Genomic DNA, 23,494 nt, shown 5'->3' with positions numbered 1-23,494 from the left:
ATTTTTCACGTTATCACAATGTTATTGTATCATAAAGGCGAATTCTCCGAATAGAATTTTGATATTAGCGTATTACATTGTACATTAAATGCAGCTTTCGTCGTCATTAAATGCGGCCGTTTGCGATTCGCAAATATTGCATAATCTTCTTTCGAGATTATTTCAAAACGACGAGATTCAATTTCAAAAGCAATGATACCGAAGCTGATGATAGATTGTTTTTTTTTTTAGATTGTAATAAACTTTGTGTCATTATTTAATAGAATTTTTTAAACTGGTGTAATATTCTCGTGTTAACGAATATTTATTCTATATCCTTCTGAGTGACGAAAAGACTAGCGGTTCAAACGGGTATTTTGACGGGCGGCCCTACGTTTACGTCAGATCCCATTCCGTCCAACTTGAGGCCGGTGAGAATATCCTCCCACGCGTTCATGCATTGCTGATAGTGTCTGATATGTCGGTCCGCCATCGCGATCAGCATGTTCTTCAGATCCTGCTGCTTCTCCACGTTCCACCTCTGAAAATCGCTTCGCAGACTCTCGTTCGCGCACTCCACGCGATCCTGCAGTATCTCCGCTTGTTTAGCCAATCGCGGGATGGTCTGGCCGAGCCTCTCCAATTTCTCGTCGCGAGATTCCGCTTTCCATAGAGATCCGCCCCAGCCTTGCGCAGGAATCATATAACTCGTATTTCCTACCAGCTGTATGAACGCAATTAAATGTAATTAATAAATCTGTCCTCCTTTCTAGCAATATGGTAATGTTGATTAATCTCCTTCCATTTAAAAATCTAAGACTTTATATCACATTTATATCAGAAAAATAATATAAGTCGTTATTAATACATTTGGAGATACATTATGGTTCTTTGACTAATTACAATCTGAGGAGATTACAAAAGAGGAAAATATAAGCGAGATTTATACCTGATCCTTTTCTATTCTTCTCTTCGCTAATACGTCGACTGTTATCTCGTATTCGATCTGCATCGAGTCGCGCCGGGACAATGCGCTCTTGACCGCTTCGACATATGAAACGTACTCGCGTTCGTCGTTAGGAACGTCCTCCAGAAGTTTCTGATGAGCCATTGCGTTCGTTTCTACCGCTTTAGCGATCGCCAATAAAATGGGGGCAAGTTCCGGTTCCGAGGTTGCCCACAGCGTGAATATGGGATGCAGTTGATGAAGCTCCAATAAATAATCTATTGCGTTACAATGTACAACGTGAGAAACAACCGAGAGAGCTATTTTATTACGATATGTACTTATGAACAATTTTTGTGCGCACCTTGCCTTTCTTTATGTATGCGATGATTGATCTTATCTATAGCCGACAACTTTTCACCCAACGCTGTACAATAGTCCCGTATCTGTTCGAACTCCAAGTGACGCTGTTTCATCGTATAAGTGCTCGCTATGTTTTGCAAGGAGTCGGTCACTTTTCCGAGCACGTTCCCGCGATTTTTGCGATGAACAAGAAATTCCTGCAATTGATTTAAACAGCAATTTAAATATCAATTAAAAACTGACACGGTATTGCTATAACGATGCTATATATCATACTTACTGAAGGTTTTGTCGTGAGAAAAATATAGAGATTCTTGTCACAGCTGAGAATGGGATGGTTCACTATTCTGTTCAGGAATATATGTAAAAGCTTCATACGCGCTATGATAAATTCCTTGGAATAACGATCCAGTTGGGCGAGCAGCGTATGCTTGCCCGGCATCGGCTGTAACAAAATCCAAGATTTGTAACCAATCTTTTGACCTCTTCTCAATTAATATTCTAAATATTTAAAATACATTTCATTTAATTATATTTAATATACATTTTATTTCATTATATAAATCGCATACCACATATATTATGTGCATTGAAAATAACAAAAACTTACCGGTATAATATGTGTCGGATAGACATCCACTAATTTCTGGCGCAGCCAAATAAAGTCATTGTATCGCCTGCGAACTACGTACTCTCCTTCCTCAAACTCCGGACGTGTAGTCTGCAGGATTATTTTGATATGATATTACAACATATGTCTCAACTTCAGAATCAGATAATTGAAATCATACTTCTGCAATGAAGCCGTACGTACTCTAGTCGTTATACGGAATGTGATATATGTCTCCAGTGTTTCCAGATGCTTCTGTGGATTGTCCACTTTCACTTGCAGGTCTCGCGAGTCCGTCTGGAAGTCCGATATCTCCTGATCCGGCAGAGTGGAGAAGCTGTCGATGGAAGGAGACGCGACCTGTAAGATTGCAGAAGTCCCTTGATATTTATCGATTAACAATCAATCAATATGGAACTCTCAGAGTCAGACTCATGATAAAAAAAAAAACATTAACAGTAAATGATGATCAAGATCAACCTGAGTCTGGATCGCCTACGGTCTTTCGCATATGTTAATGTTATTTACTGCAATTCTAACTTATCGATTTCTTCCAGGGCAACAGACGCCTGGTAAGGCACTGGGGAACTGTCAAAGTGGGGTGTCCCAGGTTATGTTACGCTCGTACCACGGATCCCTCGATGGAGGTGCTGCAGTTGGACAGGTAGTCGACGTCGCGGCTCTCCTGCTTCACGATCCCGCCCACCGCCATGGAGCTCACCTCCAGGATCGCCGAGTCCTCGGCGCCCTTCTCGCCTCCCGGGTTCTCCACCTCTGACGTTTCTGACATCATTTTTTTTTTTTTTTTTTTTTTTTTTGACAGGAAACAACGCGGCTGATAATGCTGATAACAGCCGTCCTCGCTGGTCTACTGCTGGTCTTCGCGAGACAACTGTTGACAGCTTCGCGCAGACGCTGCGCGAGCGACGTATCATCGCGAGGGGGTGCACGAAGGGAACTTCTTTTATCTGTCTCATTATTATTATACAAATAAATTTTATTTCTAATTTGTATGCATTGCCGATTATTTCACTTTATACTTTTATTATGTTACATTAGCAATGCGAGTTTTTCTTCACTAATGTTAAATCGTCGACGACACTTCGATTTGTTTAACTTTCTGCGATTTTGGGCCGAATTTTATTTAAATTTTAAGTCGATTAATTTCAGGCTAATTGATTTCAGGTTAATTAATTTCAGGGCGATTAATTTCAGGCTGATTAATTTTAGATCAATTCATTTTAGGACGATTTTATAATTTCAGGCTGAATAATTATAAGTCAATTAATTTTAGGGCGATTAATTCTGATCAACTCTCGCTTGGTAAGGATGAATAGGGATTATTTCGTGTTTTCAGCTGAATGAGATCGCGTCGTTTTTACATTCTTATTCTTACTATAATTTCGGCTCGGGTCCGCTCGGGGCCCGCGAGCATCTCGATCCGCCGCTGCGAGCGAGACGACGCGCGCGCGCGACACGCGCATCGATCATCGATTCAAAATGCTGCGCCAACTTTGCGTCGGGCGTGTTGAGAGTCCGATTGACCCACATCCCCCTCTTTCCCAATCAAGGTTGGGACATGCACGGCAATTCGTTCGCGCCCAGGGAAACAACAGCGTTTTCCGGGGATGAATAAATCGCCTTTCGAAATTTTGAGTGACGTTCTCGACGAGAATTCGTCCTGCTCTCTCGAAAGTCCTCCGAGATGAAAACGCGCGACGATGGCGTGCGAAAATCGATGGCGATCCGCGATTGTTATCATGGCCGCGGCGAAGATCGTCTTTTTTTTTCGGAGGAGGAAGAGGAAAAGTCCTCCCGCATACATGGTGGTTACATCTCGCGCGAAGACGGCATCTCCGGGTACCGGCGATGGATTTTCTTTCGTGGGATCCGCAGAGAATGTGGATGGAGATCAGGAGCATGGCGAACTCCGACTACGTCATCCCGCCGTCCTTCTACGTGAGCCTAGACTTCGTCGCGACGCCGGCGGAGAACGGGCAGTACGGCCACTGGTCGGGCATACCTCGCTACTTCGTTGGAAACCGATCATTGTTGTGTAAGCGATTTTGTATTTCTCTTTTTTTTTATATATAATTGACCAACTTCGGTGGGTGTCCCGCTTGCGCAAATACTCTCTTTTCTTCGTCGCGACATAAGTGATGGAAGATCGATCCACTCATCGAAGTCGCCGATCCGGCCGATCGTCTTCGCGAGCCTCGCTTTCCTAATTCTTCGCTTTCGTGAATTTACTTGTGTCAATTTATAACAATGTGGATTAATTTTAACCCTTAATGTCCATTTTTATACCAATATGCAAGTTAATTTTAATATTGATTTAACTTTTCATCTCTTTTTAGCTCAAATGTCTATTTCCACCAATATAGATTAACTTTTCATCTCTTTCTTTAAGTTAATTTTAATATTGGTTTAACTTGCTTTTTATCTCTTTCTAATTCGAATGTCTATTTCCACCAATGTAGATTAATCTCAGTTTAATTTACTTTTTATCTTTTTCTAGTTCTAAAGCCGGTTCTATAATACGTTGCAAACGATAGCAACTGCTAGTTGAAAAATGTTAGGTATTTCCACATCGCGGTTGTCAATTGCGGTTGTCGAAAGAGAGTTGGCGAACTTTTAAACTTTTTTGGCGACAATAACTGGCAATCGGCAATCAAAATTAACACTTTTCAACTAGCAGTTGCCATCGTTTGCGACGTATTGTAGAACCGGCGAGTTATGTCCATTTCTACTAATGTAGATTGACTTTAATCTCGGTTTAACTTTTTATCTTTTTCTAGTTCTAAGAATTAGAAGAAGATAAAAGTTAATCTGCATTGATATATAGAAATGGGTATTTAGATAAAAATAAAAAGTAAATTGAACCGAGATTGAATTTAATCCACCTTGGTAGAAATGGACATGAAATGATTGTTGATTAATTCAAATCGCAGAATTTTTAATTATACAATACGTTATCCCCAATCTAATCTTTTTTTTTACAATTATTATTTGTTGAATAATGAAAAATTATCAGTTCAATAAAAAAAGTACAGTATATAGTTTATAGTTTTATAAATTAATATATATATGCGATCAAATTAATCAGAGTCCGTGGACACTTCTCGAGCGCGGATAGGGAAGAGACAAAAAATCGGAGCAGCGGGCGCCTATAGTTACGTCATTGACGTAGAATCTGCGTAGGGGCGACACAGATGGCGCCGGAAAGCCGCATTATGACACGCGCCTTCGCCAATCGACGTAATCGACAGCGATCGAAAAAGGGTTCGTGCATTATCGGCCGGCCGATCGCGTTCCACCAAACTACCCCTCGACTTGCGGGTTTCAGGGTACCTATATTCTTGAAATCGTTCGTTATGAAACGAATTCGTTTATGAACGAAAAGGTGCGTTAACTGGGGGTTTCCATTGGCGCTCAACTAGAAAATTCCCACCTTTTTGTTCATAAACGAATTCGTTTCATAACGATTTCAAGAATAGGTAACCCAGAGCGGAAACGCTCGACCCCCCCGTCGCATTTTCCCCCTTTCGAAATTGCGACAAGCTGCCCCAGGTAGCATTAATGTCTAAAAGACATCATAAAGATGTCTTTAAGATGCCAGAAATCTTAAAGTTGTCTTTATGATGTCTTTTAGACATTAATTGCTACCTGGGCGGCCCGCGGGCCTATCTCACGGCGCTAATTTCAAAATCGCATACCATTCGCGTTGCGAAACGCACGCGGCAGTCCCCTTCAAAGATTCGGATTTATGACGTTGTTTTCACGGTCTATGCGATTCCTCGAGTTGTAGCAAAAAGAAAGATCGTTTTAAAATCGGGAGATAAAGATAGGGAAATTGACATATCTTTAAAGGCAATCTTGTATTTAAATTCATCTCGAGTCACAATCCGTATAGCTTCTCGAAATCGTCCGCTACGGACTTTGATATCTCCCTCCAATGTGTCGCAAGATATCGAAACATAACGACGGGCGAGTCAAATTTCGCAATTTAAATACCTCAATTTAAATTCTCCAAAAGGACGCGTGGAAGCAAAATTCGCGCTCGCCGATTGAGCGAGAGACAAAAGGGGTCGCGTACGCGAAAGAGAGAGGGAAAGAGAACTCGACGTTCCCTTCCCGACGAACTCCCGGAGCCAACGTGTTCGGCACGGAGAAAGCGAAACGCGCCGGATTTCGCGCGCGACGGATGCCCCCGGTGGCGCCGGGCGCGCCGCGCACGGCCCTGCGCGTGACGCGGTCAGTGATGCCGTAGCCAAGGCGACGGGGTAGCAGCAGACAAGCAACACCACTCCGGCCAGCCGTCCACAACAAAGTATACGGGGGGTTCGTCGGAGTGTGTCGCCCCGCTCTTTTCGTCGCTCCGTGTGCCGGCGTGCCGTGTGTGCGAGCGAGCGAGCGCCGCGAGAGCCCTACGAGCCGACCGCGGCGCGCGGTTTCCTGGGTGACGGGCCCGCTGTCGTCTCTTCGAGACCGAAAGGAGCGACAGAGAAAGAGAGAGAGAAGGAGCGCGCGCGCGCGCGCGTGAAACAGGGAGAGGAAGGGAGATAGAGAGCGCGCCCGCTCGACGACGACGACGACGACGGCGACGGCGACGGAGGGACACGTCGTTCGGCCGCGCGAGTGCGCCCGGGCGCCGCTGCGTTCGAGCACACGCTATTCATGAAGACAGGTGAGTGCGAGAGAGCGAGAGTTAGGGAGAGAAGAAGACAGGCGGACTCCTGTCTGCCGGCGTTTCCGATCGCGGAATCTTTGCGTCGACGTCGGACCGACGGAGACGCCGCCTTCGTCGCGAATCGTCCTTTCGGATAATCCTCTCGACGGTTTCGTTCGCAGGCGGCCGCACGACGTGCTCGCGAGGACGCAGAGACGCGGAGAGAAAGAGAGAGAGAGATTGTCTTCCCTGTCAAGGCTTGAATGTTTAGCGTAAATGTTTAACGCAAAGCGTGGAATGTTAAGGCCGTGGCACATAGAAAAACTCAAGTAGTAAGGAAATTAACGTTATAGATTCGCTACACCGCTTAGGACTGTGCCTTAAGTTCTTGAATGTTGTTGGCTGATTTGCTTACTGCTCAAGTTTTACTGCTGAAATTTTTCTTTGTGCCACGGCCTTTACTCGGTGCGCGATCGCCGAGACACGTTCGTAGAAGAAAACAACCTGCGGGAAATGTTCCTGGGTAGGTCGAGAGCCGTTTGTTGGAATTGATTTCACTCGATTCATTCAGGCGAGAACTCGAGGCCAGGGCTGGAGAGCGGAGCCCTGGTTCGAGTATCTTTTGGGGATTCTTCTTTAGGTCGCGCAGTTTTGCGATTTCGATTCTTTGCACGCTATATACCCTATCGATCTGTTGAGGGACGCTGATTAAACTCGGATGTTGTATCGAAGCAGGGCCGATACCTTTGTATGATACTCTCCGCAGAGAGAGAGAGAGAGATCTGCTTCATAGATTCCCCTAATTTGTAACGCATTGGCGAGCCTATTATACAGGTCCTTCCTATGGGGCACCTAACGTGAAGAAGCTATGAAGATTTCCAATTAAAATGGGCTTATCAATTACATGAATGCGATCTTCCACCCCTGCGGCCTTAAGCTGATGAACATATTAATCGTTTCCAGCCATCTCCGCCCTGACTCGCATCGAAATCAGCTTGTCTGAACGTACTTGTTGCAAATGATATTGGATATCACCTTTATTGGTGATTTACATCTCGGCACAATGTTTCTCCCCGCCAACCGTTTGTTGTTTGATATTTCCACGCTATCTATCCCTTATCTCTGCCGTTTTACTTTTCACCATCTGCATAAGTTCTCAGCCCACGGGTTTATCTGACTCCAGGTGCATACCGTTTCCACAGGACATTGGGACCGAATGGATATATATTACTATGAAAAGCCGAAGTGTGTTGTAGCTTCTGCGTAACGGGCCTAAGTAATGGTTTCTCGTGTACAAATTACACAGGGGAGGTTGAAATATACACGTGAGACACGTAGATATACGTCGTATGGATAGGAAGGACTTAGAAAGAACACAGGAGTCTCTCCCCATCAGCCATGCATAACAGACGCCAGGTGCACTTGTGACATTACGTGTGTATAGGTAACAGACACAGGCCCACATCGTATCAGCCTACTACCAGTAACATTTGCAGCAAATGCTATATAAGGTATCTTTCTAAATGTAACGCTAGATATATTTAGAAAAAAAAAGTAACATAATAGATGCCTCAGAGCTTCTCTTGAAAGAAACATGCGAAAAGAAAACTTAGTTATATTTAATGAATGTTCTCAAAATCTGTAGAGAAAGTATACAATTTAAATGTTACAAAAGTTATTTTCAAACAAGGAATATTTTTCTTTATTTCAACACTGTTATTCGCATACGTATAACAGTTTGGTTTTTGATTGCATTGTTAGGGTAAGAACCATGTTGATGTAACATTAGTACGTCTCTCTACCTACCTAGAGAAACGTACTAATGAGTCTACCGAGTCCTATATTAATTAGCTGGTATGTATACATCAAAACAAGAGAAACATCAGATCCTATTACAAAATTTTCTCCTGATCGATACTACCGAACAACGTTACGATTTTCTTATTAAAGCGTATAGCTCTTACAGTCTCTCACGACACATTATATTATTAGAAAACGATAAAGTAATCGTTCATCTTATGTATTTTATTATATAGCTTGCAGAGAGAAACGAAGCGCGCGAGTAGAAGAGAGAGAGACGGGAGAAGAGGAAGCATGGCCACCTTTCCCTCGCGTATCAACGCGGTACTGTGCGTCGCTTATTAGCCCGCCCCCCTGGTCCATCCTTGGCGGAAAAAGCGAGGGTTGCAACGCTGGACTCAGGATAATGCTCTCTAATTGCTTTCGTGATCCCGGCCGCCTTCATTGATACGTTTTCAACCCTCTTAAAGCGAGCCGTGTGTCCAGTCACGCGTGGGTAGCGGCAATCGTCGCTCTAGGACACCCCTCGCGCGCGCACGCCACCCCTCTCTCTTTTCCCTCCCCGCGGGCCGATTTCTTCCCCCTTGATACATTGTGTTTGGTACCTGCCGCCCCAACAGGTACACGGCGCCCGATACACCATGATACACGCGCGTAATAATGGCAGTGACGTGTACCGTTCGTATCGCGAGCCCGCCGGGGCTTCCCTTTGATCTGCGGATTATTGAATGCGCCACACCTGCGAGGAAAGTACGTTTATTGCCATCTCTCTGTACTGCGATATAGGTTAGGAACGGCGGCCGGAACGCGGGTGGGAACTTTGTCCTTGTTTGTTACGTTCCTCCGGCGATGCGCGGGCCACGCTTATCGTCGTCGGCTCGCTCCCCCGAAAGCGATTTCGTCGATCCAAAGGCGAGATGTTTCTCATCCCCAAGGGGAAACCTTATTTTACAGAATTGTAACGCGATAGGGCGTTCTCTCTCGCTTCCTTTTCGCTCCTTAGCGACGGTTTGGCTTATCGACAGGTTTACGCGATCGTACTAGCGCTTCCATATGAAGATTTGTTAGCAATTTTGTAACTGTTGTACAGAAAATAGTTTCGAGTTGTATTTAAGTTTTTAAGGCAATATTTTTAAATAACGAGTTTAATGTTGTATTTAATATTATAATTGATATGTGAAAGTTTTCTTTTTTTATTTACAGATACAATTTTGAGATCAAAATCAAGCATCTATTCTCTATGCAATAGATTTTATGTAATATGAGAGTGTAAACTTTGTAGGATATAGTATATATCCTATATATATATATATAATTTATGTCAAAAGTGAATACTAGAAGTGATACTTTATTTAAAAATATTTATGATATTACGTTTGATGAACCTTGTTCATCAAATGCATATCTTGTTTCATAATTACCAAGTAATATTCCTGTTTCGGTGAGTCGATATTGATATTGGGGGTTGCGGAGGCACGCTGTTCTTAAAGATCTCTCCGCTGGGTCTGGTGGAAGATGTTATTGATATTTAGTGAGACGGTGTATGTGCGTATCTCTGTTATAGATTCCTCTCTCCAGCATCGGAGAGGTAGTAGCGGTGGTGGCGACGACTCAGTGGGTGCAGAGAGAGGCGAAGGAGTGATTGCCATGACTACGACAGGAGCCCAGTATGCCCTCGCAGCAGCATCCACCGGGGCTAATAACAGTGGGGGTAGCTCTACGGCGGTAGGGGTGGATTCTAAGCAAAATGTGGTTGTCGTGACTACTACTTCCAGTTCCAGTGGCGGTGCTAGCGGAGCACAGACTCAGTCTGCCAGAGGCCAGCAACTTATCACTGTCGTGACGAGCCCCGATCCTTCCAGTCCAAATAATCTGCAGCCTATTCAGGTTGGTAATATTTGTCCTACATTTATATCTCTGTGTTATGCCTTTTGTCAGTGTGATTTATGAAGATAATTATTTTTATTGTTCTCAAGAGTTACAAATCTCAAAGATATAATCTATATGTCAGATTACTTCTCCTTCTTTTTGTTACTTTCTCTGTATTACTGCTGTTGTAAAATGGATAAGAATATAACGTGTAAAGGATATATATAAAATTATTCAATATACATGTGATCTCTGTAGATATTATAGCATCTGTTTGCAGCTCATTTTTATATCTGATAATATATTTCAGCCATCTGCTCCTAGCGACTGATAAGAGCGATACACACAAATGTTGAAATAAAATCCAAGTCAATTCTACCTTGCGCCTGAATATATAAATATTCACATACGTACAAAAGGCATATATAATTTTTCTTTTTAAATTTCTATTATGAAAACGAGTCGTGGGCCATGAGGACACGCATACTATAAATAATAATTTAGTTATTGGTTCAGGATACGCTTGAAACAGCTGCAGATTCGTCCAACGGCTCAACAGGTACGCCAGCGCATGTTACAGCACAGGTAGTGGTCAATACTACTCACTCGGGCCAGCACGCGCTAGTGGACTCCGACGCTGCTTCTACGTCAGCCGGCACCATCGTCAGTGGTTCCCCGCACTACATAACAGTCACAGGTAACAGACAAATATAAATTTCTTGTCTGATATTGAAGCGGTGTGAATTGATCCTTATTCGACCTTACTGCAATGCATACAAATCAAATTGCGAGCGATTACACGCTAAACTGTAGACATCCGATTGTACGCGAGCATACAGATAGAAATTAGTATCGAATGCGAAACTTAATTGCAAATAAGTTTACTATTTGTGGTGAGTATATGAGGATCAGTTTGAAAGATTATAGTATTTGAGTAGAGATTTGACCCTTTCCATGCTGCTGAAAAACATGCACCTCTGTACTTCTACTCTGACCACACTAGGCACCGGTGATTCATCGTCCTACGCGTCCCTCACAACGGCTGTAGGTGAGGGCAGAAAATAAACAGCATGCCTTATATGTTCTGTTTATACATTTTAATTTTGTAGACATTACAAGATCAATGAATGGGTTCTAATACACCGGTTTTTAATATTATTTTGGTTTATTTCATCTTTATCTATCGCCACTCTACATTATTATCGATAAGCGTGAATACGACTACAATTTAGAGTTTTTAGTCATTTACAAAACTACCTTCTATCCAAATTGCAGTGCCAAATATGGCTTTTGGTTATTGAAACGATTTCTAAGATGATGTTTATGACAGTATGTTAATAAAACTTGTTGCGCTTATGCAAACTTTGTGTGTCAGTACAAGTGATCTATTCAAATACAGCCACGTTTCTTTTTTGTTTCAGTGTCTGGTGACGCAGAGGCGGTGGGGTCCGAGTCGGTCTCTCATCCAACTTACGTTCAATATGTCGAGGGGGATGGTTCCACGTATATACCGGCGAATGGCCAGATGTAAGTACCGCAATCTCGCACTTGTCAGTTATTCATAACTTACGGAACGTTCTATAACAATCACGTAATGTTCTGCACAGGACATATCCCGTTTATGCTGTCGGTGAGACGGGAGCGATGTACACTCCGGCTTCGGGTCAGTACTATACTCCAGCGACAACGCCAGTAACGTATGCACAGGTAATTGCACGCCCAAATACTTCATGTGCGATAATTATCGTGATAAAATTATGACGATATTAACGATACATTATTTGTATTGCGTCAGGTCACGGGACAAGGCACGAATTCAACCGGGCAACTGTTATCACAAGGCAACGGCACGTACTTGATTCAACAGAGCGTAGTGGACGGAGACCCGACTCATGCGCTCATATCCGCGGCTGCCGCGCGCGCCAGTCCGCAAACGGAAACTGCGGTAAATTGCATGTCCTATGACTTTCTTAGGTTGCTCTTTAACCTTTTAGACGTTGGATAAATTAGTTCTCGATCACATTGAATGATTAACGTACTCATTTGTGACAATACAACGTATATATTTATGCCTTATCGCTGCAGGCATGGGGATCTGTGCTCTGCATGATTATATGGGCCATAAAAAATTGTTCTTATAAGATCTTATTACAGTTGTAATTACATAATCGTTTATAGCATCAAAAGTTTGCAAGAATGTATGCTATAAACAGGGTGTTCAGTAAATTGTAGTGCAACCAGTGCGAAGATGCTCTTTCTCGAAGAGCAAAAAAAGAATTTATATTCATTGCGTAGTTTTCTCGACACTTTATAAATAAATGAATGCTCTAATATTGTAGTTTTTGAAATAACTTATATTACGTATTCCACTACAAAGTTTACAAGCAGAATTGCGGATATTAGTGTTCAAGGAGAAGTATCCTTGTTCGTATCTTAATTCGGGGGGTTAACGAGGCATCGGTATGTTGGGTTGTTTGATAGGAGGCTGTGGTTAGCGGTGGTGGCGGGGCGTACTTGATCAGCGGTAATTCTGGAGGTACCACTGTCACCGTGGAAGAGACAGCGGCAAACGTGACGCATGCCACTAGAGTCTCCCAGGCCACCGTAAGCCAAAAAACGAAACTGATTCCGCATTTTTCGTAGCTTGTCTGGCATACTAATCAGTATCTTATTTTTTTAATTTTTTTCGGCATGTCTGTTATTAATTAAATTGCTTTGTACTGCTTAATGTTATGTATAGTCTAATTTCTAAAGGTTTTCTTTTGTGGAATCTCTAGCGAGACAAAAAGTCAAATGGTTATGTGATTGATAGATCTTCAAAAAAATTACAGCTAATTTATTTTTATTTGCTGCTAGTAAAAAATTATTTTAGAAGCAATTTTAATTTTAATGAGATATCTTTTTCCGTAGAACTGTATAGTTATTTTTTTCTACCTTTAGTGCATTTATTTTGTTGATTTATATATTTATATTTTTTAATAAAAAATTGTATTTATGAAGAACATGAATACTAATTTCTGATGCATTAATTTGAATAGGTACACTGGTTGTTGGAGAATTACGAAACCGCTGACGGCGTGTCCCTTCCAAGATCAACTCTCTACAATCATTACCTACGCCATTGCTCCGAAAACAAATTGGATCCTGTGAACGCAGCCAGTTTCGGGAAATTAATACGCTCTGTATTCTTGGGATTGAGAACTAGGCGTTTAGGGACTAGGTAAAAGGCTTCATAATAATTAGCGCAACCTTAGTGTTTATCAGATTAATATCTCTTTCATTGTTTTTTTTTATAATAGGGGAAACTCGAAATATCATTATTATGGAATTCGTGTGAAGCCAAGTTCATCTCTGTCTATATTGAACGAGGATGGCACATCGAGACAACAGCAGAGCGCGAACTCTCAGACTAAACGATTCAAATTTGTCAATCAAAAGCAGGAGTCGTCTTATGAGAATAACGCACACGCGAACACAAATATCTCCACCAATTCTTCACCGCCACAGTATCATCAGTACCTCGGTGAGGCGAGCGGCGCCATTCCCGATTTCCCGGAGATCTTCATCAGTCACGATTCGGCTCTGCCCGAGGATTGCACTCTCGAAGATATCGATACGTTCCGCAGCATATACAGAGAACATTGCGAAGCGTTCTTGGACGCGGTGCTGAATTTCGAGTTCGCCACGGTGGAGAGCCTCTGGAGAGAATTCTGGCGCAGCCAGGACAATAATAACGGTGATGAATGCGAAGAGGAGAAATATTTGTCAAAGTATGATATATATTATCTATTAGAAAAATTCATATCAAATAGGAGAATTACATTGACAATCTATTACATTGTATCTATTTTTTTTTTTTATTAAAAATCAACTGCGTAATTATTTTTCTAATATTTTATTTCTAAATTATTCCTTAAATGCATCTGACTTATACAATAAGTCATTTATATTTTATTTTTAGAGCTCTTGATGTGCGCGATGAATATTTTTTAACCTCTACTTTTCAGAACCAAACTATATCAGATGTGTCAGTGTGCGGGAGTACAAGACTTTATCAAAAAGGTGGACTATACATTCTATCAGAATCTAGTCGATGTTTTAATGCCTAATGTATTGCGACCGATACCAAGTACGTTATTATTATAAGATTCGTTGTTGTTATTCTGTCTAGATTTACGTATTAAATGCTTCTTTTTGTCCCGGCAAGGTTCGTTGACACAGTCTATCCGAAACTTTGCAAAAGGATTAGAATCTTGGTTGCAGTCAGCGATGGCCGATTGTCCTGAAGAAATGACGCAAATTAAGGTAGCTCTTATTTAAATCTATTGTATAATGATATCAATTAGAACAAGAATCACAGATATAAAAAATATATATATTTCTAAAAAATTATATGCGAGTCGTGCAGTATAATTATTGTTGGTTACAGTTAACTGCAGTGTCAGCTTTTGCTCAAACTTTAAGGCGCTATACATCGTTAAATCATCTTGCACAAGCCGCGCGAGCCGTGCTTCAGAATTCTAGTCAAATTAATCAAATGTTAGCTGACTTGAATCGCGTTGACTTTCACAACGTGCAAGAACAAGTAAGTTGACATCTTTCTCTGAAATATTTCTAGAGAATTCTACTATTTAATATTAATATACATATATACACGCAATATGTTCACAAAGATACAGCATACATAAGCGATTGCCTTTTCAGGCATCCTGGGTATGCCAATGTGATTACGGGATGGTACAACGTCTCGAGGCGGATTTTAAGGTAACGTTGCAGCAACAAAATTCACTGGAGGATTGGGCGATCTGGTTGAAAGGAGTTGTGACTCAAGCGCTCAAGCCACATGAAGAGAAGCCAACATTTGCTAAAGCTGCACGTCAATTCCTGCTTAAGTGGTCGTTTTATAGGTACATTCTGTTCTCTGCCATGTTACATAAACATCTTTTCAATTAAACTTATAATATTATGTCTTCCATAGCTCGATGGTTATCCGGGATCTCACTTTGAGAAGTGCTGCGAGTTTCGGATCTTTTCATCTTATCAGATTACTTTATGACGAGTACATGTTTTATTTAATAGAGCATCAAGTCGCTATCGCAACTGGAACTACGCCAATAGCTGTAATGGGAGACGTGAGTATACCTCAACGCATATATCGACTGTTACATTATTCACGTCATTTAAACATTCTTTGTTTTTCTGATCTTTGGATTATCCTAATTTAAATTCTTAGAGAAAAACCTGTTTACAACATATTTCTTAAAAGGTCATCCATAATTTCACAAATCAATTTTATTCATACTGTACCAAGAGATATTAAATAAATATAATTATAAATATAAAATAAATAAAAATAATTTTGTCTATTTCAGAAAAGTCAAAATTGCTCTTTAATTAGTGGCTTCGGGGCAACGTCCAATGGAGGTGAGGCATAATACTTGTCCTTATCAGAATTTTATCTTTTTACTATTGTGTAAAAATTTATTCGGTACAAGTTACGCAAATTGAATTTCAGATGCGTCTAATGCGAGCCAACCAAAACGTATGAAGCTAAGCTAACTGTGTGCCTACGTCCTTTAGTTTATGAGTAAACCGGTAACACACGAAAATGTGAGGATACTAGCACGAAAGCATGCAGGCCTACTACAAGAGAAAAAAAAACACTAGTCTCATAAATTATTATTTTATATAACGTCAAATTACAATTACGACATATAAGAAGAGGATTTTTGCATAACGCCTACGATGTATACAATTCAAGTAAGTCTGTGTGATATAAGATATAGAGAGGTATTGTATTGTACTACGCGAAGCCTTGTCTCATACACAGGTATGGCGCAGGTTTAAAGTATCGCTGGCACGATTTTAGTACGTTAGTATATATCGAATCTAGTCGAAACATCTTTTGGAAGAAAATAAGAGTATACGGGACCATGAACTTATCATGCCCTCACTAGAACATGTATGAAAAGTCCACTCGATTGTGTTTTCTGCATTTATTGGAAAAAGATTTTTTTGTAGTTATAGATAAGAATAATATACAGAGTGCGACACCCTGTATATATTACATTATTAGTTACATGTTGTTAATACCTGTTAAGATAAATTTATATTTAACTTATAAATTTCAGATTTTATTTATTTTTACGTTTAAAACACAAGGTATAAAACATAACAATGGCAAAAGTGCGCTAAGGCATACATATTCGTTTGTATATTATTGTGAATAAAGATATTCAAATTATTTAATACCACTGTTTGAAGAAAACTATATTGAGTGGGCTTGAAATGATCATCAGTTTGCGCAAAGGAAAACGCGAGAGAATATAATTCTATCTTCGACAAGATGGATTTCACCTACGTTTCGCTCGCGAATTCTAGTTTGCGCAAATCACACGCAAACCAATTACAAAAATCCGCCCTACCGACGGTAATATGTCACAAGTATTCCTATCGGAATATTAGATTGCTGTAACGGTACATAAACTTTTAAAGTTTACACACATACATATATCCGACATTCATATTTTTTAACGTAATTTATTGATTGAACACATCGAGCTCTGTGGGAAGATTTCGTTTGAGAGCAGTCTATTGCAGCCGGTTGCTATTCTCTCAGTATAATTAAACGAATAGTACAAAATTTTATTGAAAAGAGAGAAAGGTAGAGAGGGAGACGCGAGTATCCGAGATTGTTTTAATTTACTGATAGAATATACAGTGTGCGTCTTATACGTTGGATGTATATACATATATAAAATGTAGCGGATGAAAATACGTACGATTGTTGAAGTTAAAAGAGGAAACTGCAAAATATATGATAAGCGCGATACGAGCATCTTCAACCATTTCAAAAGTCGGTTGGGGATGCCTACGGTAAAAATATGTGTCGGTATATGTTTTGTATTCATAGGCACTCCAATAGCGTCTTTTGTATTGTAAAAAAATATTATAGGATGTAAGAGTCTCCAATATCGCTAGAATTTCGTACGTTGAGTTTCGTTTGTTTATGTATATTATTTAAGGCGATTTAATATTTATTCACGCGGTTGCGCATGTTACACAGCCGCGTTACACGAATTTCTATTTATTTCAAGACGAAGTTGAATCGGTCTTACGTTTCAAGCGACAAGTATTTATAATGAATTGTTCTACATATATCCGTGGATAAGTTGCTTCTTAAACATCGAAGACGTTGTAAATCAAAATAAAAAAAAAGGAATTTATAAATATTAATTAATTACATTGTAGCACTGGACAGTAGTAATTCGACACGTCCGTTCTTTTTCACAATGATTTTTTTATTTTAAGTATAGCTGTTGATTTATTGTACATTTTAAGTGAATTATACATTTTGCGAGAAGCCTATAGGCAAGAAATCTGTTTGATGTATCTGTTTATGTATGTCGGAAATGTATTTTTAAATATTTCTCAACGCATATATATATACAACATATATGTAATACATATGTATATATAGATGCGTGTAAAACGCGCAGTTTCAACGAAACCAAAGTGCACCATTGCATAGCTTAACTCGTTTCTGTAACTTTTGCATGGTAAAACGCTTCGGCGAATCCTATGTTTTCGCATATTACTTTCCAAATTTGCCAAGAAACATACAAAATGCAAAAAAAAAACCGTGTAGGAGAGCAACGAGGCCGCTTAAGCAAATTGAGATTTTTATATCCTTGGTAATTAACCTTGTAATAATGATGCAATCATTTTATGAGGTACTGCGCTCAGATTCTTCCGAACGTGAGATCAATGCTCTTTTAATTAGCATCACACTTTCCACTGTAAAATATTAAATTTATACAAATCTCTCGCGACATCATTTTTCCACTCGAGTGAGAATTACAGTTTGATGAAGCAGCACAAATGATAACCCTCGAGAATGACTTGGCAGAATTGTTGATTTAGCATGAGTATCATTGTATGGCCAAGCTATTAATTCGCGTCGTTAATTAAATCGGGTTTTATTGAATTCTCAACGAGGTCGCACGATATCTAAGAAACAATATTGTGAGGAGAAAAAAGAAAGAAGAAAAGGGAACTCGGTGCCTTTTATTTTATAAAGACGAAGGGACATAAGCATCTTTTCACACCGCATTCTAATAGCGAACGACGAGCGTAGAAACTTTACCAGTAGCAATATAAAGAAAATGCCTGTTAATTAATCGCAACCGCCTTCTACGTTTGTAAAGAAGGCGTGCTTTATGATCGGTACCTCTCCCTTCGGAACCCGTTGTTTACCGGCTATTTATTAGAGAAATGTCTACGCCGGGTACGGTTCAAAAATGCGCCACGTGTCATTTGCGTTACAGACCACTCGGCTGTTGAGAGAGATTGATATCTCTTTCAACAGGAACGCGCGTGATCTTCGCCACTCACGCCCGTTCCTTGACATTCTCTTCGGCGTCCGAATAATTTAATCTTTTTTGCATTTCGTTTCTCATTTACGTGCGAGGGCACGAGCGTAGGGAGCATATCATTTCCGCTTTTTCGTCGCATCCTTGACTGAAACTTTGCGTCCACGTCCCGCGAGCGTTTCCTCTTCCAAGCTACGTAACGATATGACAACAAAGGGTACTAAAAGAAGAAAAGAAACGAGAAACTGATTTCATTGTTCGCGACGCAAATCGCGGAGTAAGCGTCGATAAAAATACATAGAATACGTGCGTTTATAATTTATTGCATAGGATTATCGCGTGCTAGTCAGAGAAAAACTTGGTAGTATGTCTAAGTGATGAGAGACGAGAGATTGGGAACGTGAGTGAGTGAGAGTGAGAGAGAAAAGGTGAGAGCACATCGAGCAGGATCTAGGACGTTTCCGTAACTGTAATGAGCTTATACGTGTAAAGATATAGAGAATGAAACTTATCGTCGATACCTATGTGTACCTAGGATGTAAGGAATACTGCTTTACGGGGGCGATTCGCGGCGATTTCTCCCGCCGTCAACGAAGGAAAGGTCCGAGTGCGGGGGCGACCCGGCCGCTGCGAGGGAAAGAACGGAAGGAAAAGGGTCCTGCCCTTCCAGAGGAGAGAATTGGAGAGAATCGCTTCCTCTAAGATGAGGCGCGTCTTTCAGCAGCCGCCGCGTCGCGCCCGCTTCTATGTTTAAGGGGATCGCTCTAATCGTAAGTTTTGTAGTCCCGCCGCGATAGACGGGGGGGAGGGGAGTGAACGGTAGTCCGATAGTAACTGTACTGTACGCAAGATCAAACATACATCGTGGTTTCCTATGTTGCGAGATAAGTAAACACACGGCCTTAAATATATTTCAGACTGTACGACGGAGAAGGAAAAATAGGAGGAGGGAATGGGATAAGTGGAGTAGGATTTAGGGGTAGGTTCGAGAAGGAGAGAGAGAGAGAGAAAAAAAATTGCTACACATTTTTCCTTGTGACGTATAGAAGATATTTTGATACCTCCAGATTTGCACAAATCAAGTGTCATTCGTTACCGCTTGAATAAGATTATTTTTACTGAATGCCGCTCAAAAAAAAAGAGAGAGAGAGAGAAAGGGGAGAGACAACAGCGAACTTAGGGTGTAAATCGAGACGCAAGAATCTTCGAGAGTCTGTGTGAATGTGCGGATCACGAGAAATGATTAATAAATCTATGTTTAAAACTTGTAATCGCACGATCTCGAACCTCGTATGTCCTCAAACTGCGAAATTTCGTATAACTTGATTGGCGCGAGTCTTGCGTTATTATATTGCGCCATTCGATCCCAGCACGCATACATGTCAAATGTCAATTATGATGTAATACTTAAAAGACGTCTTTCTCCTGATTTTGGACATGGTGCTGTCTGGGATTTGCTGTCGTATTTGTCGTTATAATTTACATAATATACGGTACTTTATAATTTAATTTGTTTGTTTCCTTCGTACGTTTCGTATTCTATATCGCCGCACTCTAAACTTTCGATTCTTTTTGTTCGGCGAAATTTCATACATCCGGGGGAAAAAAGAGGAGCGCCGAATTATCTTATCACGTAGCACGCGTAGAAAAATCTCAATCACGTTCATAACGAAACGTTACATATTTATGTATTTCTGCCAGTCTCATGAAGAGCACAACACTCTCGTTTTTGTCGATAGTTATAAAAACGATCGGCGAGTTAACGAAGCGTTATCTCTGACACAACGCGCCGCGCGTCAGGAATTACAAATGCGTGATATCGCCAATATGATTGTCATTCATTATCACCGGATTGCGGTCGCATCGTTTACATAACACGGTATTACGATATTACGTGTCGCTTACCAATAACTGTTCACCATAATCGTCAATGATATCTTTTTTTTTTTTGTGTTTTCGAATGAAATCCGGTTAATCGCTAATTATTTCAATCAGCGAAGTCAAGTTGGAGGAAGATTTCGAATTGCGTAATTTGTTGTCATTCATTTAATCTTTTTTTTTTTATATGTTAAACAAAAAATTAAGAATGATGTCTAGTTAAATAGCATAGTTATCATTTGATAAATTAAACCTCAATATAATATTATTTAATATGTTAGTTCTTAATCCGCAATCAATTGAGAAGCGACAGAATTTAATTTCCAATTATACAGTTTGTTGTCCCTAACTTTTCTTCTCATATATTGAATAACAAAAAATTAAGAATGATACCTAGTTAAATGCTATAGACATTATTTGATAAATTTAGTATTCAAATTTAGTATCTCAATATAGTATTATTTGATAAATTATTCCTCAATCGACGATCAATTCAAGCAACAGAATTGCTTGAAGCAAAGTTTCTAATTATATATAGTTCGTTGTTTTTAATCTAATCTTTTTTCATATATTAAACAACAAAAAATTAAGAACGACGTCTAGTCAAATAATCGAGCCTCAATATAGTATTATTCGATAAGCTAATCTTCAATTGGCGATCAGTTCAATCGACAGAAATTGTTTAAGCAAAATTTCCAATTATATAGTTCGTTGTCTCTAATCTAGTCTTTTTTTCATATATTAAATGACAAAAAATTAAGAACGACGTCTAGTTAAATGGTTCGCAATATATAGTATCATTTGATAAGTTAATCCTCAATCGACGATCAATTCAAGCAGCAGAATTGCTTGAAGCAAAAGTTTCTAATTCTACAGTTCGTTGTTCTTAATCTCTTTCTCCCATATGTTGAATAACAAAAAATTAATTCTATGATTACGTTAGCGAAATAGTACAGGTATTGAGTGAGTTAATCGCCGATTGAGTTAATTGGACTTTCGCCGAAGTCATCATTGCTGTTCATTCTAGCGTCAATCACGTGTCTTTCTCGGGATATTTTGTTTTTGTTCTGAACCCGTTCTTCGATGACGTTCTTCTCCCTCTTATATAATATACCGTAAAAAACATTGACTCATTGCTGGTGTGATTTAATCCATGATCATTTATACCGTAAATACACGTTTTTTTGCAGTGTCATCTTCCGCGTTTTATACTTCGCGTCGGTTCTCCAGGAAACGTCTACCAAGTTTTTTTTATTATTTTTTTTTTCAACTGAACTTTATCCTTCCTTGTCTTCTTTCCAACATATTCGAAACTAATTTACATATTCAAAATATTAAATATATTATAATATACATAATATATTCGAAACTAATTTACATATTCAAGATATTAAATATTATAATAATACCTATATATAATATTTAAAAACTTAAATATATTAAAGCGCGGTGAGACAAAATACAAATCTCATGTATATCTGCATTTAATTTGCAGAAAAATAGAACAAAAACTAGTTTTGCAGATACACAGACTGCATCTATATATATACCTATGATAATTTAATATATTCGTAACGATACACACAAATACATGTACGACTTTATTAACGTTCTACATTCAGGTCGAAATGGCGAAGTATTCAGACAGGGAAAAAGGAAAGTGAAAAATAATAGGCAAACGGTAAGAAGCGCGGAAGATGAAAAAGAGGGAATTTCCGTTGTCCTTCTACTCGCACTTTCGCGCCTTCCCGCTATCCCTCCTCGTGCCCCTCTTTTGATAACGCGCCCTGAGTCTCTGCGTGCGTGTCACATTGAGTTGTTAAAAGCGAAAAATAACGGTTTTTCTCATTTACATGTATTTAGATGCGCCGCTTTTACGTATGTCGCAATTTGAAATTTCACCTGAATTTAGGGTAATTCATTATGAAGATAAGAAATGCAAGGAGAGCGACCTTGACGAACGTAAAAGCAGAAGGGGAGGGAGAAAGTGCATCGAGGGACGCCGTCTTGTCTCACTGACGCGCGCGAAACGCGCATTTGGGCGAAGCGCATCAAGCCCGTATCACACTAGCGATTGGCGATTGTGTCTACGTTTGCGTTTACGTCTCTTGACCAATCAAAAAGTAGCTGCTGGCGATTGCGATTCGCGATTTCCGTTCTGATTGGTCAAAAGACGTAGACGCAAACGTAGACGCAATCGCCAATCGCTAGTGTGATACGGGCATCACGCGACATTCGAAAACAACGACACAAAATATGGCGCCACCAATCAGATTTGCCACTCTTTTCATCCCTCTTTTCATCCGCGGGTAACTTTCGGGCCTTTCGGCAAAATCATGTGCTGTTTTTTATTTTTTAATTTTTTTTTGCTCTGCGGAGAGGAAGAGAAACGAGAATAAGAGATACCTAGCACCCTCGTCATTAGGAACAAAAGTTTCTACAATTCTTTTTCAAGCCGTTTTTTAAAATGCGACAAGTGTTCTAAGCCGGGTGTGTTTTTTCGTTTCCTTCCGATTTAAAGCCAAATCTACAATGTGTTCTTTGCTTCCTGTTTTCTGCTCTTAACCTCTTTGCGACTATACAATATCTCGTATTTCGCAATTCCGTTGCGTAACGTGATGTTTCTTATAATTTAATTAATTGTCTCTTCTGAAATTCGTCAATTTTTATCTTGGGCGACAGAGAACAAAAAACATATCGCGTTACGCGACGGAATTGCGAAATACGAGATAGTCGCAAAGAGATTAAGAGCAGAAAACAGGAAGCAAAGAATACATTGTAGATCAGGCTTAATAAGAGACCAGCGGAACTCCGAGGAAAATATTTCTACACGACGGTGTAAGGAAATCGCGACGAAAATGTAGACACTTCTTTCAAGGTCGACGCGCTCGTTAGAGGGGACGACTTATTTACGTCTGAGAATGTGTTATCGATATACTTATCTATCGCGGACGAGACGCATCGATATTATACTTTTTGCGGAAACGCAATTTGTTTCTCATGCGTTC

General features: G+C 40.1%; 2 protein-coding genes across 8 annotated transcripts; one reads left to right on the top strand and one right to left on the bottom strand.

The window, feature by feature from the left end:
* Window positions 1–215: 215 nt before the first annotated feature.
* LOC139816801 (sorting nexin-7) lies at window positions 216–2,784 on the bottom strand. The gene is made up of 7 exons (XM_071784544.1): window positions 2,527–2,784; window positions 2,103–2,258; window positions 1,899–2,009; window positions 1,569–1,733; window positions 1,290–1,485; window positions 929–1,203; window positions 216–703 (listed from the first exon to the last, which is right to left on the bottom strand). Exons 1-7 carry the CDS (start codon window positions 2,689–2,691, stop codon window positions 344–346), a joined length of 1,428 nt encoding a protein of 475 aa, XP_071640645.1. The 5' UTR covers window positions 2,692–2,784; the 3' UTR covers window positions 216–343.
* A 408-nt stretch (window positions 2,785–3,192) lies between these two features.
* Window positions 3,193–22,893, top strand: Rfx (regulatory transcription factor Rfx). Of its 7 annotated transcripts, XM_071784538.1 has the most exons (19): window positions 6,182–6,585; window positions 7,751–8,078; window positions 8,604–9,117; window positions 9,932–10,254; window positions 10,741–10,933; window positions 11,240–11,284; window positions 11,658–11,763; window positions 11,844–11,943; window positions 12,032–12,181; window positions 12,718–12,840; window positions 13,275–13,456; window positions 13,536–14,006; window positions 14,244–14,365; window positions 14,444–14,541; window positions 14,666–14,821; window positions 14,941–15,143; window positions 15,215–15,368; window positions 15,609–15,660; window positions 15,752–22,893. In XM_071784538.1, exons 3-19 carry the CDS (start codon window positions 9,096–9,098, stop codon window positions 15,793–15,795), a joined length of 2,544 nt encoding a protein of 847 aa, XP_071640639.1. In that variant the 5' UTR covers window positions 6,182–6,585; window positions 7,751–8,078; window positions 8,604–9,095; the 3' UTR covers window positions 15,796–22,893. The 7 variants fall into 7 exon arrangements, with proteins under 7 accessions (XP_071640638.1, XP_071640636.1, XP_071640635.1 ...); XM_071784540.1 differs by lacking the exon at window positions 7,751–8,078; XM_071784535.1 differs by lacking the exons at window positions 6,182–6,585; window positions 7,751–8,078; window positions 8,604–9,117 and adding an exon at window positions 3,194–3,954 and having other exon boundaries at window positions 10,753–10,933.
* The last annotated feature ends 601 nt before the right edge of the window (window positions 22,894–23,494 follow it).

Source organism: Temnothorax longispinosus, chromosome 7 (genome assembly GCF_030848805.1).
Source record: "Temnothorax longispinosus isolate EJ_2023e chromosome 7, Tlon_JGU_v1, whole genome shotgun sequence".
Lineage (NCBI taxonomy): Eukaryota > Metazoa > Arthropoda > Insecta > Hymenoptera > Formicidae > Temnothorax > Temnothorax longispinosus.
The sequence above is the reverse complement of the archived record's forward strand: the minus strand, read 5'-3'. Positions and strand labels throughout refer to the sequence as shown.